This window comes from Trichosporon asahii (assembly GCF_000293215.1).
Source record: "Trichosporon asahii var. asahii CBS 2479 unplaced genomic scaffold scaffold00070, whole genome shotgun sequence".
NCBI classification, from domain to species: Eukaryota; Fungi; Basidiomycota; class Tremellomycetes; order Trichosporonales; family Trichosporonaceae; genus Trichosporon; species Trichosporon asahii.
Window position 1 is genome coordinate 518,959 of NW_014040855.1, and position 12,790 is coordinate 531,748.

General features: G+C 60.0%; 2 protein-coding genes across 2 annotated transcripts; one reads left to right on the forward strand and one right to left on the reverse strand.

Annotated features, from left to right (window-relative positions):
* Positions 1-20: 20 nt before the first annotated feature.
* A1Q1_04030 (beta-1,3-1,4-glucanase) lies at positions 21-1,613 on the reverse strand (the record flags this gene model as incomplete). The annotated part of the gene is made up of 1 exon (XM_014322407.1): positions 21-1,613. The coding sequence occupies one exon, from the start codon at positions 1,611-1,613 to the stop codon at positions 21-23; it is 1,593 nt and encodes a 530-aa protein (XP_014177882.1).
* Positions 1,614-4,859: 3,246 nt separating this feature from the next.
* On the forward strand, positions 4,860-12,052 carry A1Q1_04031 (uncharacterized protein; the record flags this gene model as incomplete). The annotated part of the gene is made up of 12 exons (XM_014322408.1): positions 4,860-5,088; positions 5,162-5,813; positions 5,941-7,126; positions 7,179-7,303; positions 7,363-7,971; positions 8,031-8,464; positions 8,594-8,671; positions 8,751-8,875; positions 9,104-9,609; positions 9,695-10,007; positions 10,075-10,760; positions 10,855-12,052. 12 exons carry the CDS (start codon positions 4,860-4,862, stop codon positions 12,050-12,052), a joined length of 6,141 nt encoding a protein of 2,046 aa, XP_014177883.1.
* Positions 12,053-12,790: the final 738 nt, after the last annotated feature.

Here is a 12,790-nt window from a genome sequence, read left to right on the forward strand (position 1 = left end):
GTTTAACACGTGTGGGGGGTCTAGTGCCTCCTGCTTCCCGAGGCCCAGCTGCGGCGATGGCGCTGAGCCCTCTTCACAGGCTCGGCGGCCTCGGCGGCCGGCTCAGCCTGCACCTCCTGTTTGCCAGACTCGTCCGATTGAGCGTCGCTTGCTCCGCTCGCGCCGCTCGCGTTACCGCGGAGCACCTTATGCTTCCAGCGGCGGTTGCCCTGCGAGTGGTAATGCCACTGGTACTCGTCCGCCCAGCGCTCGTACGCCTCGTCCCACGCATCGTCGGCCGGCATCTGGTGCTGGCCGAGGCACTGGAACTCGTTCTTCTCACGGGCAGCGCCGTCGTCTCCGGCTCCAGCTTCGCCGTCGCCGTTGCCGCCCTCACCGGGGAGATAGATGCCGCCGTTGAAGTGGCCTTTCCAGTCCGTCGGCAGAGCGGCAGGGACAGTGTACGTGCTCGTCCAAGCCGAGGTCCAGGCAGACGTCCAAGCAGTTGACCAGGTGGACGTCCACGGCTTGCCGTCCATGGTGACCGTCTCGCCGACGCTGAGGGTCTGCGTGGACGTGTCCTCGGTCGAAGTCGAAGGCTGGACCTCCTCCATAGTTGAAGAGGGCTGAGTCTGCTCGCTGGAAGAGGACTCAGGGGAGGGAAACGGGGAAGGCGACTCGGAGCTCGACTCGGGGGTGGGCGAGGGCGAAGGCGAATCGGAGCTCGACTCAGGCGTCGGCGAAGGCGAAGGAGACTCAGAGCTCGACTGCGAGGGAGACGGGGACGCGGAAGACTGCTGAGCGCTAGACGAAGCGGGAGGCGGGACAGTGTCCGGTCCAGACCCACACTCATCACAAGGCTGGAACACCTTGAGACTGTTGATGAGCCAGTACGCCTCGTTGAACTCCTCGGGGTGGTCGTAGATGACGTCCTCCCAGCTCTTACCGGGGTACTTGGCCTGACAGTGTCCTGCACCCTGGTACCTGCTGGCGCACCATCCGCCACACATGGCAAGGTTGAAGATGAGCTGCTGCTCCGTCAGACTCTTCTCGAGGTCGCACTGGTCGCTAGCGGGGAAGTGGGCGATACGCATGCCGAGCTCCTTCTCGTCCACCTGGTCCTTGCCCTCGGTCAGGACGGAGGGAATCCCCTTGCTGCGCGGGAACCACCACATGCTGATGCCCGCAGACTGCTTGATGCGCGTGACGAGGAACCCGCCACCGGCCTTGTTCAGCCCCGGGCCAAAGGTGGTGCCGTCCGGGTCCGAGCCGTCGACACTGCACCCGGCCACAGGGGAGCAGTCGAGCGCACGCGCCTCGCCAGTGAAAGCCTCGTTGTTGCCGGACAGGTCGTCATTGTTCTTCTTTGGGATCTTGCAGCCCGTAGTCGTGTGCACCGTGTACTGGTTGTTGCCCTGGTCGTTCGTGCCCTCGATGATGTCGATCTCGCCGCCCGTTGGCCATTCACCAGTGCCGATCGTCCAGAAAGCAGGCCACGTGCCGCACCCCGTCGGCATGTGGACTAGGTCCAGCACGAGGAGCGAGTCGAAGAACCGCTCGTGCGACTGGATACGGATACTGTCCCTCCCTCGCCCCTGGTCACGCGCAGGCTTGCTCCAGTGGTCCGCCTTCATGCCGAAGCGGCCCTGGTCGTCGACCCATGTCAGATTCTTCGAACGCGCCTCGTCCAAGTTGACGTAGCTGCCGTCAGCATGCTTCCGGTTCTGCGATGCAGTAGCTGCAGTAGACTGGTGGTGGTGGTGAAACGCCAAAACGGCAAGGGAGGTGCAAGTGCAGAGAGTGACCGAACAACAGGATGTGGTCCCGGCCACCGGGTTCCGAAACTAACGGCATGCAGAAGGGGAGTGGCAGGATCTACGCTGGCACTAGTCCTTTCGCCGAATTGTTTGAGACCACTGAAATGCGATGCTGCCCCCTCTGGCCCCGTCTCAGGTCGCCGCATGCTAACGCGCCGGCCCGGGCCCGTCACCTGCTTCCGCGCCATCCGCTGCGGACAATGCCGTGGATCCCTCAAACGTGCTCGCGGCTGGAGCAGCGGGGCAGAGGGACATGGCTAACGTGGAATCGCGGGAATCCGACAGAAGCTCCCCACGAAGCATGCACACACCCATGACGCGCGCGGACTCCTGCGGGCTTGCGGATGATGCGGGGAGCCGGAAAAGGGCGCAGCTTTCGAAGGAAAGAAGGCAAGGGCGGCATGCACATGTGTCCGAATCTCGCACAGATGCGATGCAAACAGGACGCCCAGATGCGCATGAGTGACTCGCGTCCGAACCACCCTCTGGCATGCACGCATGCACGCATGCACGCATCACGTACACGACCCGGCCGATCCGACCGGGTGCGGAAGAGATGTCACTGCACGCTCGGTGTGCGTGTCGGCGCGAACCTAAACGCAGCCGGCCAAATCCTCCGCCCAGGTGCAAGCAAGGTGCCAGGAACCGGGCCTGAACTTCCCGGGACAGCTGGGTTTTGGCACCCAACTTTGGCTATGTGTTGCCAGCGCAACGCAGAGGGGGAGCACACTACACACATCGACGATCCCCGAAGGAAGGAGGAGATGGAGGTAGGACTCACTTGGTTTTGCCTCGCGTCGGGTCGTCGAAGGTCTCAAAGTTCCACGTTGAGTACCAGTTGTCACCCTGGTATGTTGTCTACATGTCAGAGTGGAGTTCGAGATGAGAACACAGGACGTACTTGGAGCTTCCAGCCGAGGGAGCGTTCGGGACCACGCTTGGACATGTCGAGCGGCGAGGCAGCCGCCGAGCTCGCAAGAGCGAGAAGTGCCGTGGCAAGCATGGCTGTTTTGGTGGGAAGAGGGGATTCAAGGGACGTTGAGGCGGGGTTTATAATGTTTTGTCGTCGATATCGAGAGCGTGCCACGGGTGCGTAGTCGGGGCCGGAGAAGGGCGGGGCGATGATGCTAAGGCGTGTGTGCAGCCAGGTGTTAGGCTGAAGTCTGGAAGAAGTGACGATACAGAGAGCGAGGACAGCGAGAAGAGCGGTGAGGCAAGGTCGGGGCGTGGGTATATATCACGGCCTGCCTTGTCTACCTTGCGTCAGCCTGAGTTTGTGCTAGATGGAAGGGGAGATTTTCGTGTGCCGGTGATGGCATCGAGAGGGCCAGCATGTCTGCAGCCTGTGACGCCAGGAGTGTAATTGTCGCCCGCCCACGCCAGTCGCGAGCAACTGCACCACAGCAGGACTGTAACACCACCATCTGCGAGCTGCAAGACGCGAAAGAGCAGCAGTTGCAGTGGACTGCATTCCAAACACCAGGGCCACCAGGGGGAAATTCAGGAAACTCGGGAAATGCAGGGCCTCAGTGCCAGGGGATGCAACCCAAAACACCTCCAGAGGGTTACTCCGGATCGTGCCTGGACTCACCTGGGCGCACGCATCGCAGCTGCATCTTCGACACTTGCTGTACTGCCCTCATCTGCAATGCCGTCATCCGTGTCCATTTTGGTACCCCCGTCGACGCGAGCACAGGCTTGGCTTCACCGTCTCTCAACCTTGATCGAGTCTCCGTCGCGTCCGGCGTGTAACGTCGCGAAGCCGGGGCGTTCGGAACGACGGCTGGGCCGAGCTTAACCAGACACCTGAAGCGAGACCTTGCTTGGGCTAGCGCGCAGTGATCGACCGCCTCACCGCTCTCACATTGCACACCGCACACTTCTCGAAGCCGTAAACACACTTCCCCTATCCGCCAGGCGCCGGGCGTCCGAGGACGTATGCGGCGTGTGCGGCGTGTAGCGGCGAATTCGAAGCAATGTTAGCTCACCGAAGAAGACACAGATTGATCCACGCCAGCTTGTTCCGAACAGACTAACAGGACTCTGCGTGGAACAGTCGCGGTTCCCGGAACAACATGGAGTACGACTCTCCGTCCCTCGCCCAGGACGCGTTGCGCGTTGCTCTGCAGCTTCCTTCGCACTTTCTCATCGAAGCCCAGCAACGCTCCAGCAAAAGCTCATCTGACAGACCGAGCGTTGTTCAGCTACGGTAGCTGCCTCGGAAGCTACTGCTGGAAACGGTACCGGCGCAGCTGAGTCTGAAGCTTCCGTCCAGAGGTGTCCGTTGCGCAGGCGTCCACCTCAACGCCAATGTCAGCTCTCACACTCGCAAGGCGCATGTCTGCGCCGGGATCTAGCGTTCACATGTTCACTTGTTCTCTGCGTCTGTCTCTGGACACACACGCAGTGGGTCTTAAGTGACAGCTCTCAACGGCGCGACCGTAACGCCACCGGCCACTGAGGACAGTGACATTTCATCGGGAAACAGAGGTACGTCGCCGGACCGGTGTCGACATCCGCCTTGTATCGTTATGCATGAAGAGCAGAGTTGGATAAATCACAGGAATACCAGGATTCTTCGGAGTTCAGGTGCCCGCATCAGGTGCAGGAATCCATTCCAGCCGCATACCTGTGTCGGTGCAGAGACGTTCAGCGGTGCAGCAGCAGTGCAGAAGTCGGTGCAGACTCTACAGGCGGAGAGGGAGGAGAGGGCTATACGCACTCCTCAGGCTTCAGGATACACGCTCTCGGGAACAACGAGTCCCAGGGCGAGGCTGGACTGGACGGGCAGGCACGCGGTCTGCCCGCTGATCGACTGGCACGGACGAGCTGACCGTCTGTCCAGCTATATCGATTCTCGAGGGCTGTGCATTGATGACAGTAATGAACGTCAATAGCATCAGCTGCTACCTGCAGAGATCGGTGCTGACGAGGGGAGGAAGAAAGGCACGACGGCTACGGCTCTGGTTGCCGTGTCTCCCTGCTCACGCCCAGCCCGTTGCTCTCCCACGCTCGCCTGGCCTGCACCTCCACCTCCACCAGTCGCCTCCACACGAGCTCGTCATGACGTCCCCCAGCTCTCCGTCGCCCACTCAACCCCAACCGAATGAAGGAACGATGAGCACCGCCGCCGAGCAGATCGCAGCCAAGGCGCGCCGTCTCGCGCCGTACTTCACCTCTGGCATTGTGACGCTGCAAGGTCCCCAGGGCTCGGGGAAGAGTGCGCTCGTGAAGGCGCTAGTCGAGCTGAAGCGGAAGGAAGGTGTGCGCTGTGCCGCGGCGAGTCTGGACGGTGAGTGAGACCTTCCCGCTCTCACTGTATACTTCTCTCATACTTTGCACTAAGTATGGGGAGTAGTATGAAGTGGAAATGCCAGCTTCCGGGACCGCGGCTCAGCTGACGACAGACTTCTACCTTCCTTACTCCGGTCTGAAAGCCGTCGCAGCTGCGACTCCAGACAATGCCCTCTTGCAAGGCCGCGGTCTCCCTGGTACACATGACATACCCCTCCTCTCATCGGTGCTCTCATCCATCCGCTCCGGGCAGGCAGTTGACCTGCCCTCGTTCGACAAGTCGGCACACTCTGGATTCGGTGATCGAGGCTCTCCGACTCAACTGTCCGAACCGCTCGACCTCTTCCTGTTGGAGGGATGGTGCATCAACACCTCCCCTGCTGAAACTTCATTGCTTGCCGAAAGACACCCTACCGCGCCAATATCGAGCCGCCATCCCTTCGCCTCGCTTGAGCAGATCAATGAAGGGTTCCGGGAACTCGAGGCTGTGCTAGACAAGAAGGTCGACCGGAGAGTGACGCTGGACGCACCGCGGGAATGGGTGTACGAATGGCGGATTGAACAGGAGGAGAAACTCATCCAGGAGAGAGGGAGCGGCATGACTGAGGACGAGGTGAGGGCTTTCGTGGACCGGTACATGCCCGTGTACGAGTGCTGGGATGCGTCTGGCGACGTGCGCGTGCAGTTGGACAAGAACCGGCAAATCGTGTCCATCAGGGAGTCGTGAGTGAGTGAAACAACAGTGTTTGTAACAACAGATAATGCATTCAAGTTCATGGTGACGGTCTCAATTAACCCTTGGAGTAATAGTACAAAGATACAGTGCTTACTTTTGGTTCAACTCACACAGTGTTCACTTACGCCTGCTCGCGGTGCTCGTGCTGCTCCTCCTCGTGCTTCTCCTCCTCTCCCTCCTCGTGGGGCTTCTCGGCCTTCTCCGCCGCCGCCCTCTCCTCGACGTCGCGCCTGTGCTTCCTGATCCGGCGCCTGAGGGCGGGAACGGAAGTGACAGCGCTGCCAAGGATGAAGGTGGCCGCACAGAAGGCGATCATGCCCGCCTTGCTCTTCTCAAGGAGGACGGAGCAGAGCACAGGACCGGGGAGGATGGGCAGGCTGACCACAGTCCAGAGCAGCCCGATCCTGGCTCCGGTGCGGCGGCGCGAGATCGCCGCGCAAGACGCAGACACGAGCGTGACCCAAGCTCCCGAGCTGAGGCCGTAGGCCACAAGTCCAACGACAGAGAGGGCCTTGACGCCGCCCGCGCCGAGAGACACGGGGAGCCAGAAAGCGAGCAGGGAGGCCGCACAGCACATGCTCGCGCAGAGGAAGGTACGCCAGACGCCAAACTTGTCCGCGAGGAGTCCACTGCTGAAGCGGCCAACGGCAGAGCCGGCCTGCAGGATTGCCACGGGCGAGCTCACGGGGAGCAGCGCCGCGTCAAAGTACGGCGAGAACATGTTGAGCATGCTGATGCCGACGCCGAGGAGGAGGAAGATGTACGTCGCGCGGAAGCGCGGCTGCTCCGGGTCCGTGAACAGGCCGACCTTGACTGGGGTCTTCTTGGTCTTGACCTCCAGTCCCTTCTTGTCCAGGTCGCTTGCGACACTGGCCGTGCGCGATGGGACGGGGGAGGAGACGACGGAGGGCGCGGCAGAGTTCATGGCACTGTTGGGGGGAGAGGGGAGGGGGGAGGCGATAAGCCCCTTGCGCGGGGCCTGGGGACGGACGAGCTCGCGCAGGAACTCGCGGAAGGCAGGAGGCTTAAGGCCGCCGCGGGGCGAGCGGAGGAAGATCCAGCTCGGCACCGTGAGCGCGAGGTTGATGCCGGCGAGCGCCAGCATGCCCCTCTGGAAACCCAGGCGGGCCCAGAGCGCGCGGAGGAGGAAAGGGTACGCTACTCCGCCGAGACCGGAGCCGGAGCCAACGAACCCGATCGCGTACGAGCGCTTCGTGTACTGCACCGGGATGGCTGCGGCGGGGGTCCACACAAGAGCGGCGCCGAGGCCGTACAGCGCATGAGAGAGGATGGTGGCAAGGTACGAGTTGGAGTCTGATGTTAGCCTGTGCTGCGCCGCTGGTCTGACAAAGTGCTTATGGGGAACATTACCTCGTCGCCCGATGGGAGGGGTCGCCATGGGTCTCGAGTCGCGTGGGGCTCAGTCGTGTTCGAAGGGGTACAGTGGGTCCGCTGGTCCAGTGATGGTCCGATGCAGGTCCGTTCAAGGAGGGATGGGGGTTATGTGTATGTACTCACAAGCAACGCCGACCATAGCGAGGAAACCGACCAGGCTGCCCGCGACGCAGAGCCAGCGCGGGCCGCAGCGGTCAAAGATAAGCCCGACCGCGAAGGAGGGGAGGAAGCCAAGGGTGCTCTGAACAGAGCCGATCCAGGATACCGCCGACTTGGAGTACTTCTGCCCGTACACAGGCTGGAGGGCTCCAAAGGAGGTGATCAGGCCGAAGAACGTGACGAGCAGGAGGTGCGCCGAGAGCAGGCACAGGGCCGTCTCGAGCTTCGTCGGCTTGGCTGGCTCATCGTCTACGGGGGTAGGGTTGAGGGAGGGGTTCTTGTCTGGGAACCGGGAGGCTGGGGCACCAGTGGAGGAAGGGAGGGTGGGGAGTGTCTCGGTAGAGGAGGCGCGGGAGGAGATGGACAGAGGGGAGGAGGAGTACGAGACAGTGGGCAGACGCACGTCGCGGCAAGGTACGAGTTGGAGTCTGATGTTAGCCTGTGCTGCGCCGCTGGTCTGACAAAGTGCTTATGGGGAACATTACCTCGTCGCCCGATGGGAGGGGTCGCCATGGGTCTCGAGTCGCGTGGGGCTCAGTCGTGTTCGAAGGGGTACAGTGGGTCCGCTGGTCCAGTGATGGTCCGATGCAGGTCCGTTCAAGGAGGGATGGGGGTTATGTGTATGTACTCACAAGCAACGCCGACCATAGCGAGGAAACCGACCAGGCTGCCCGCGACGCAGAGCCAGCGCGGGCCGCAGCGGTCAAAGATAAGCCCGACCGCGAAGGAGGGGAGGAAGCCAAGGGTGCTCTGAACAGAGCCGATCCAGGATACCGCCGACTTGGAGTACTTCTGCCCGTACACAGGCTGGAGGGCTCCAAAGGAGGTGATCAGGCCGAAGAACGTGCCGAGCAGGAGGTGCGCCGAGAGCAGGCACAGGGCCGTCTCGAGCTTCGTCGGCTTGGCTGGCTCATCGTCTACGGGGGTAGGGTTGAGGGAGGGGTTCTTGTCTGGGAACCGGGAGGCTGGGGCACCAGTGGAGGAAGGGAGGGTGGGGAGTGTCTCGGTAGAGGAGGCGCGGGAGGAGATGGACAGAGGGGAGGAGGAGTACGAGACAGTGGGCAGACGCACGTCGCGCAGGTCCGTCAGCGTCGTCTCGGACTCGGTGCGGGCGTCGGGGCGCATTCCTGTCTCTTTGAGTGTTTGTTACTGTGGTGTGGTTGTTCTATTTCTTCCGGACTCTAGTCCCGGTTATGATGTTTGGGATCTCTAGTGGATGTGCGTGTTCGAGGTGTGGGTAAACCTGGAGTAAGAATGGATGCAGTGAGCTGGGGAAGACCGTCAGTGCCAGGTTAGCAATGGGTTTTATCTACTCGTCTCGTTCCGGAGAATGGTGGGAAGAAGCGTTTCTCCAGGCTGGCAAACTCCAGCGAGAGGTGCAGACAGTGGTCAAATCGAGTGGTCAAATCTGCCACTCCGGAGCGGCCGTGCGCCAGCCCTCCCTGGTGCGTTGGGTCTGGCCAGGCCCGTTCTGCCCGGTTTGCCAGCTATTTGGGTGAGTATCCTGGCGTTTGTGTGGTCAAATGCGGCCTTCTCCTGCCCACTCTGGGCTAGGCGGCGTTCAGCCGCTGGCAGCGAGCAGGCCGGAAGTGTGGGCGGACTCGCCGGCATTCCAAACCTGCTCGCTGGGTTTGTGGTCCAATATGCCGGGTAGTGGTCCAATCTGCCGCAGCTTCCGCGCTGGTCGTGGTCCAATATTCGCTGTCACGGCGCTGCCACTCAGGGCCGGTGGGTGTGTGAGGACCCCGTGGTGGTCCAATATCTCCCAGGGACGCGGGCAGGCGTCTCAGGAAGTCTGGCGGGAAGGCACGGTCGAGCCAATCACTATGCAGATGAATGCCGCCGGAGGATGCGAAGAGTGGAAGGTACGGCGAGCTGGACGGGTGGAACGGTGAGAACGGGTTGTACGAAGGGGAGCAGGCTGGGCAAAGTGGTCCAATCTCGACGACTATTCCTGGATTCTGACTGGTCGGAAGCGAGCAAGGCATGCTCGAGGTCCAATATCGGTGACTGGACCCTGTGCCGGTCGGCATCTTGGTCTGGACCTGGCGAGCGAGCCGATCAACGCTCTCTGCAGAGAGGTGCATCACCACATCATGCTTCTGCTCCTTCCTCTGGCGTCCTGCCTTCCTGCAAGGCTTCGTGCACAAATGCAGCATGTCCGGTGAGGGGAAGATTTTCCCAGCTCTGTGTAGATGCGCAGGGGGGAATGCGCGTTGCCCGATGGAGGTAGGCGGCAGAGCAGTCAAACTCGGAAGTCGGAAGTGCAGGAGTGGTCAAATATCTCTGGAAATATTCGCCACGAGCAGAGCAGGCACTCAGGGATCCACCACCCAGATTTGACCTCGTCACTTGACCCGGCTAGCCGTGCCTGTATGGTAGACGAGAACGGACACAAATCTGACCCCGCTGAATCCCTCCACCGGGTATTGGGTCCTCTGTTTACATCTGTCAACGACGTCTTGCAACCGACTGCATTTATCTCCTTCTTGTCACCGTATCTCACCAACCTCTGCTCGCAGCTTCTCCCCATGCCTACCAACGATTCCGGCAGAATTTTGTCGTCACAGTCATGTGACGATCCCCTCGCCTTGCTCGACCCCGAGACGGTCGTAATGCTTAATAGGGTACGTTTCGAAGGCAATGATCTCTGTATACCTCTGACCCCAGTTCATCGAAACCCGAGACACCCAGACGCTCAAAAAGGTTTTTGCTACTGGAAGATACTCTCCTGAAGTCCGATCAGCGGTTTGGGAGCGCATGTCAGAGGGCCAGGACCTGATGCAAGTCCCGTCAACCCCATCCACCTCAGGAGAAGACAGTCCGCTCCTAACCTCGTCCAGCGTCAGCTCGCTGCTCTTAGGTCAACAAGCCGTAGTTGGGCGCCTCCCCCAGCATGTTGTTTTCCCTCCAGTACCCAGTGCTCGCCGGGGGAGCTCTCAAGCTACTCAGAGATCTCAATTACAGCAGCGAACGTCTGCGGTGTCCACAAGTCCTCACACCTCATCTCCTTTGTCAAGCAGTTCCTCCCCGCTGCAAACTCCCGCTGCTTCGAATCCATCGGCTCCGAACCCACCGCCGAAAGAAGAGCTTGCACCACGGCGTACCAAGGCAGAGCAGATCTCTATGAAGAACACATTTGTGAGTAGAGCTGCAACTACGTCGTTCTCTTATCGATCCCAGATTGCGGTTATCCCTTCAGCTCACTGGGTGCCATTCCTCGACAAGCACCTGGACGGCGGAGGTGAACATCGCATAAATCGCCTGCATGAAGCATGCGACAATGCAGGATTGAGTGTCATTCCCTCGCTGTATACCACGATGTCGGCACAGGACGTTAAGGATCACCTAGAGCCTCTCGTCGAGGATGTCCTGGGCAGGTTTGTATACCCATACCATGCACAACCACCGCTGTGCTGCAATCATACGTTGAGGTTCGTGAACGTGAGCTAAAAGCCATTTGACTGATGACAGTTGGTATGGCACCAACAGAGACTACTCCAAACTCAACTTCCGAGAATCGTTAGACAAAGCCACTGGCCAGGCAGTGTGCACCATCAACCAAGGATGTTGTCCTTTCCTTGTTGTGCACCACGCTGAAACCTGCGATGAGCAGCAGGACTTTGCTCTGCTGAGGGACTTTCTACGCCGGATCTACAAGGATGGATATCGCAACAACGCCCTGAAGCACTACATCTTCCTCGATGATTACATCTCCGATGGTGACATATCGGATGACCGGGCTTCCACAGACCCGAAACTCTGCGATGCAGGCATCCCACTGGGAGAACGATGGTCACCGGTCGACTTCAGGGTGGCTGAGAAAGTAGAGGCGGCCATCGCGAAGCCGTTCATCCTCCGAGACCACCAAAGATTCACCCAGAAACGCCGTGAAGCGGAGAAGAAGGAGATTGCCCGCTTGGCCGCTGAGGCGTTGGCGCAGGAGAGGGCCGCAGCGAGGGAAGCAGCAGCAGCGGAGAGGGCTGCTGCCAGGGAAGCGGCAGCAGCGGAAAGGGCTGCAGCGAAGGAGGCAGCCGCTGCTGCCAAAGAAGCGGCTGCTGCAGAGAGGGCTGCTGCTAGGGAGGCTGCAGCGGCAGCAAAGGAAGCAGCAGCTGCAGAGAGGGCAGCCGCGAAGGAGGCTGCTATTGCAGCCAAGGAGGCTGCTGCCGCTCGGAAGGCTGCCAAAGGACCAACAAAGCGAGGCAGGCCACGGAAGACCACTGCAGTTCCCGTGGATGGGTCTAGTGTGCCGTCCAGGCGCACTGCTACTGGCATCCGGTCCAAAGGGCCTGACGGACATGCACCACTTGCTCGGAGTAGATCTCCATCCACTCCGCCCCGCTCACGGGGTCCTCGGTCTTCGCGAACATCTCAGAGGGCTGGCGTAATCGTACCCTATAGCGACCCCGAGTGCATTGGTCGCACACCACCAGCTGTTGGTTTCACTCCACCAGGACCAGCAGTCGGTCTCACGCCTCCAGCAGTGCCGTTGCCGGAGCCTTTTGCCTCGCAAGGCTCACCTACAGGCAGTCTGAGTAGTCTAGTATCTGAACAGATACCAGTGCCGTCTGTACCTGCTCTAAGAAAGCCGCCAACGCAGCCCACTCGTACAGGGCCGACCACCGAACCTCTCCGTCGCTCTACCAGACTGCAACCCTCCTCTCGGCCGTGAAAACTTTGATACCCCCTTTCTCTTTGATCTATGCATGAAAGTGAACCTGCCATAAGTGCAGAGGAACTGAAGCCAGTCCTCTTGCCATCTTACAAGTCTGAATCGATGTTGCATGGCGAGATAAGCTAGTTGCAGACCCTCGCCTCCCCGAGACGTTCAAAACTGCACTGCCACCTATACCTCCGCCCAGCCCAACCTACAGCTCACCAGAAAGGCATAACTACACAACCACTGCATCTTTCTGCACGATCTTTTTTGCTGCCGTATCTCTGAGGCTGGAGAGTGACAGCCATCATATGTGCCTGAGCGTTTAGCATGCATCAGACGCGATGGAGAAGGGTCGGGGACAACGGCGTTGGGAGGACAGGCCAAATCTCCACTTTGGAGACTTTCCACGAGATTCTGGCTGCGATAAGATGACATATGCATGCAAAAGCTACTCAAACGCAATCCTTCGATCCATCTGCACGCGTTAATAAATACAGGAACACGCTGCATTGCCCGTGGCAACTGGTTGCAGTCCGAACAGATGGTAACATGTTATGTGGCGATTCCACTGGTTTCACAACTACCAGGTTCGATACGGTTGTAAGTATGCATCCTCGTGGCATGGAAAACGACTTAAAGAGTCACAGAACTTCCATAGAAACAGAACATACATAGATCAACACATAGCTAATCGATTGGTCGGGAGAGGGGCCTGGTAGTATATTGTACAATGACGGGCTTGGACGGCGG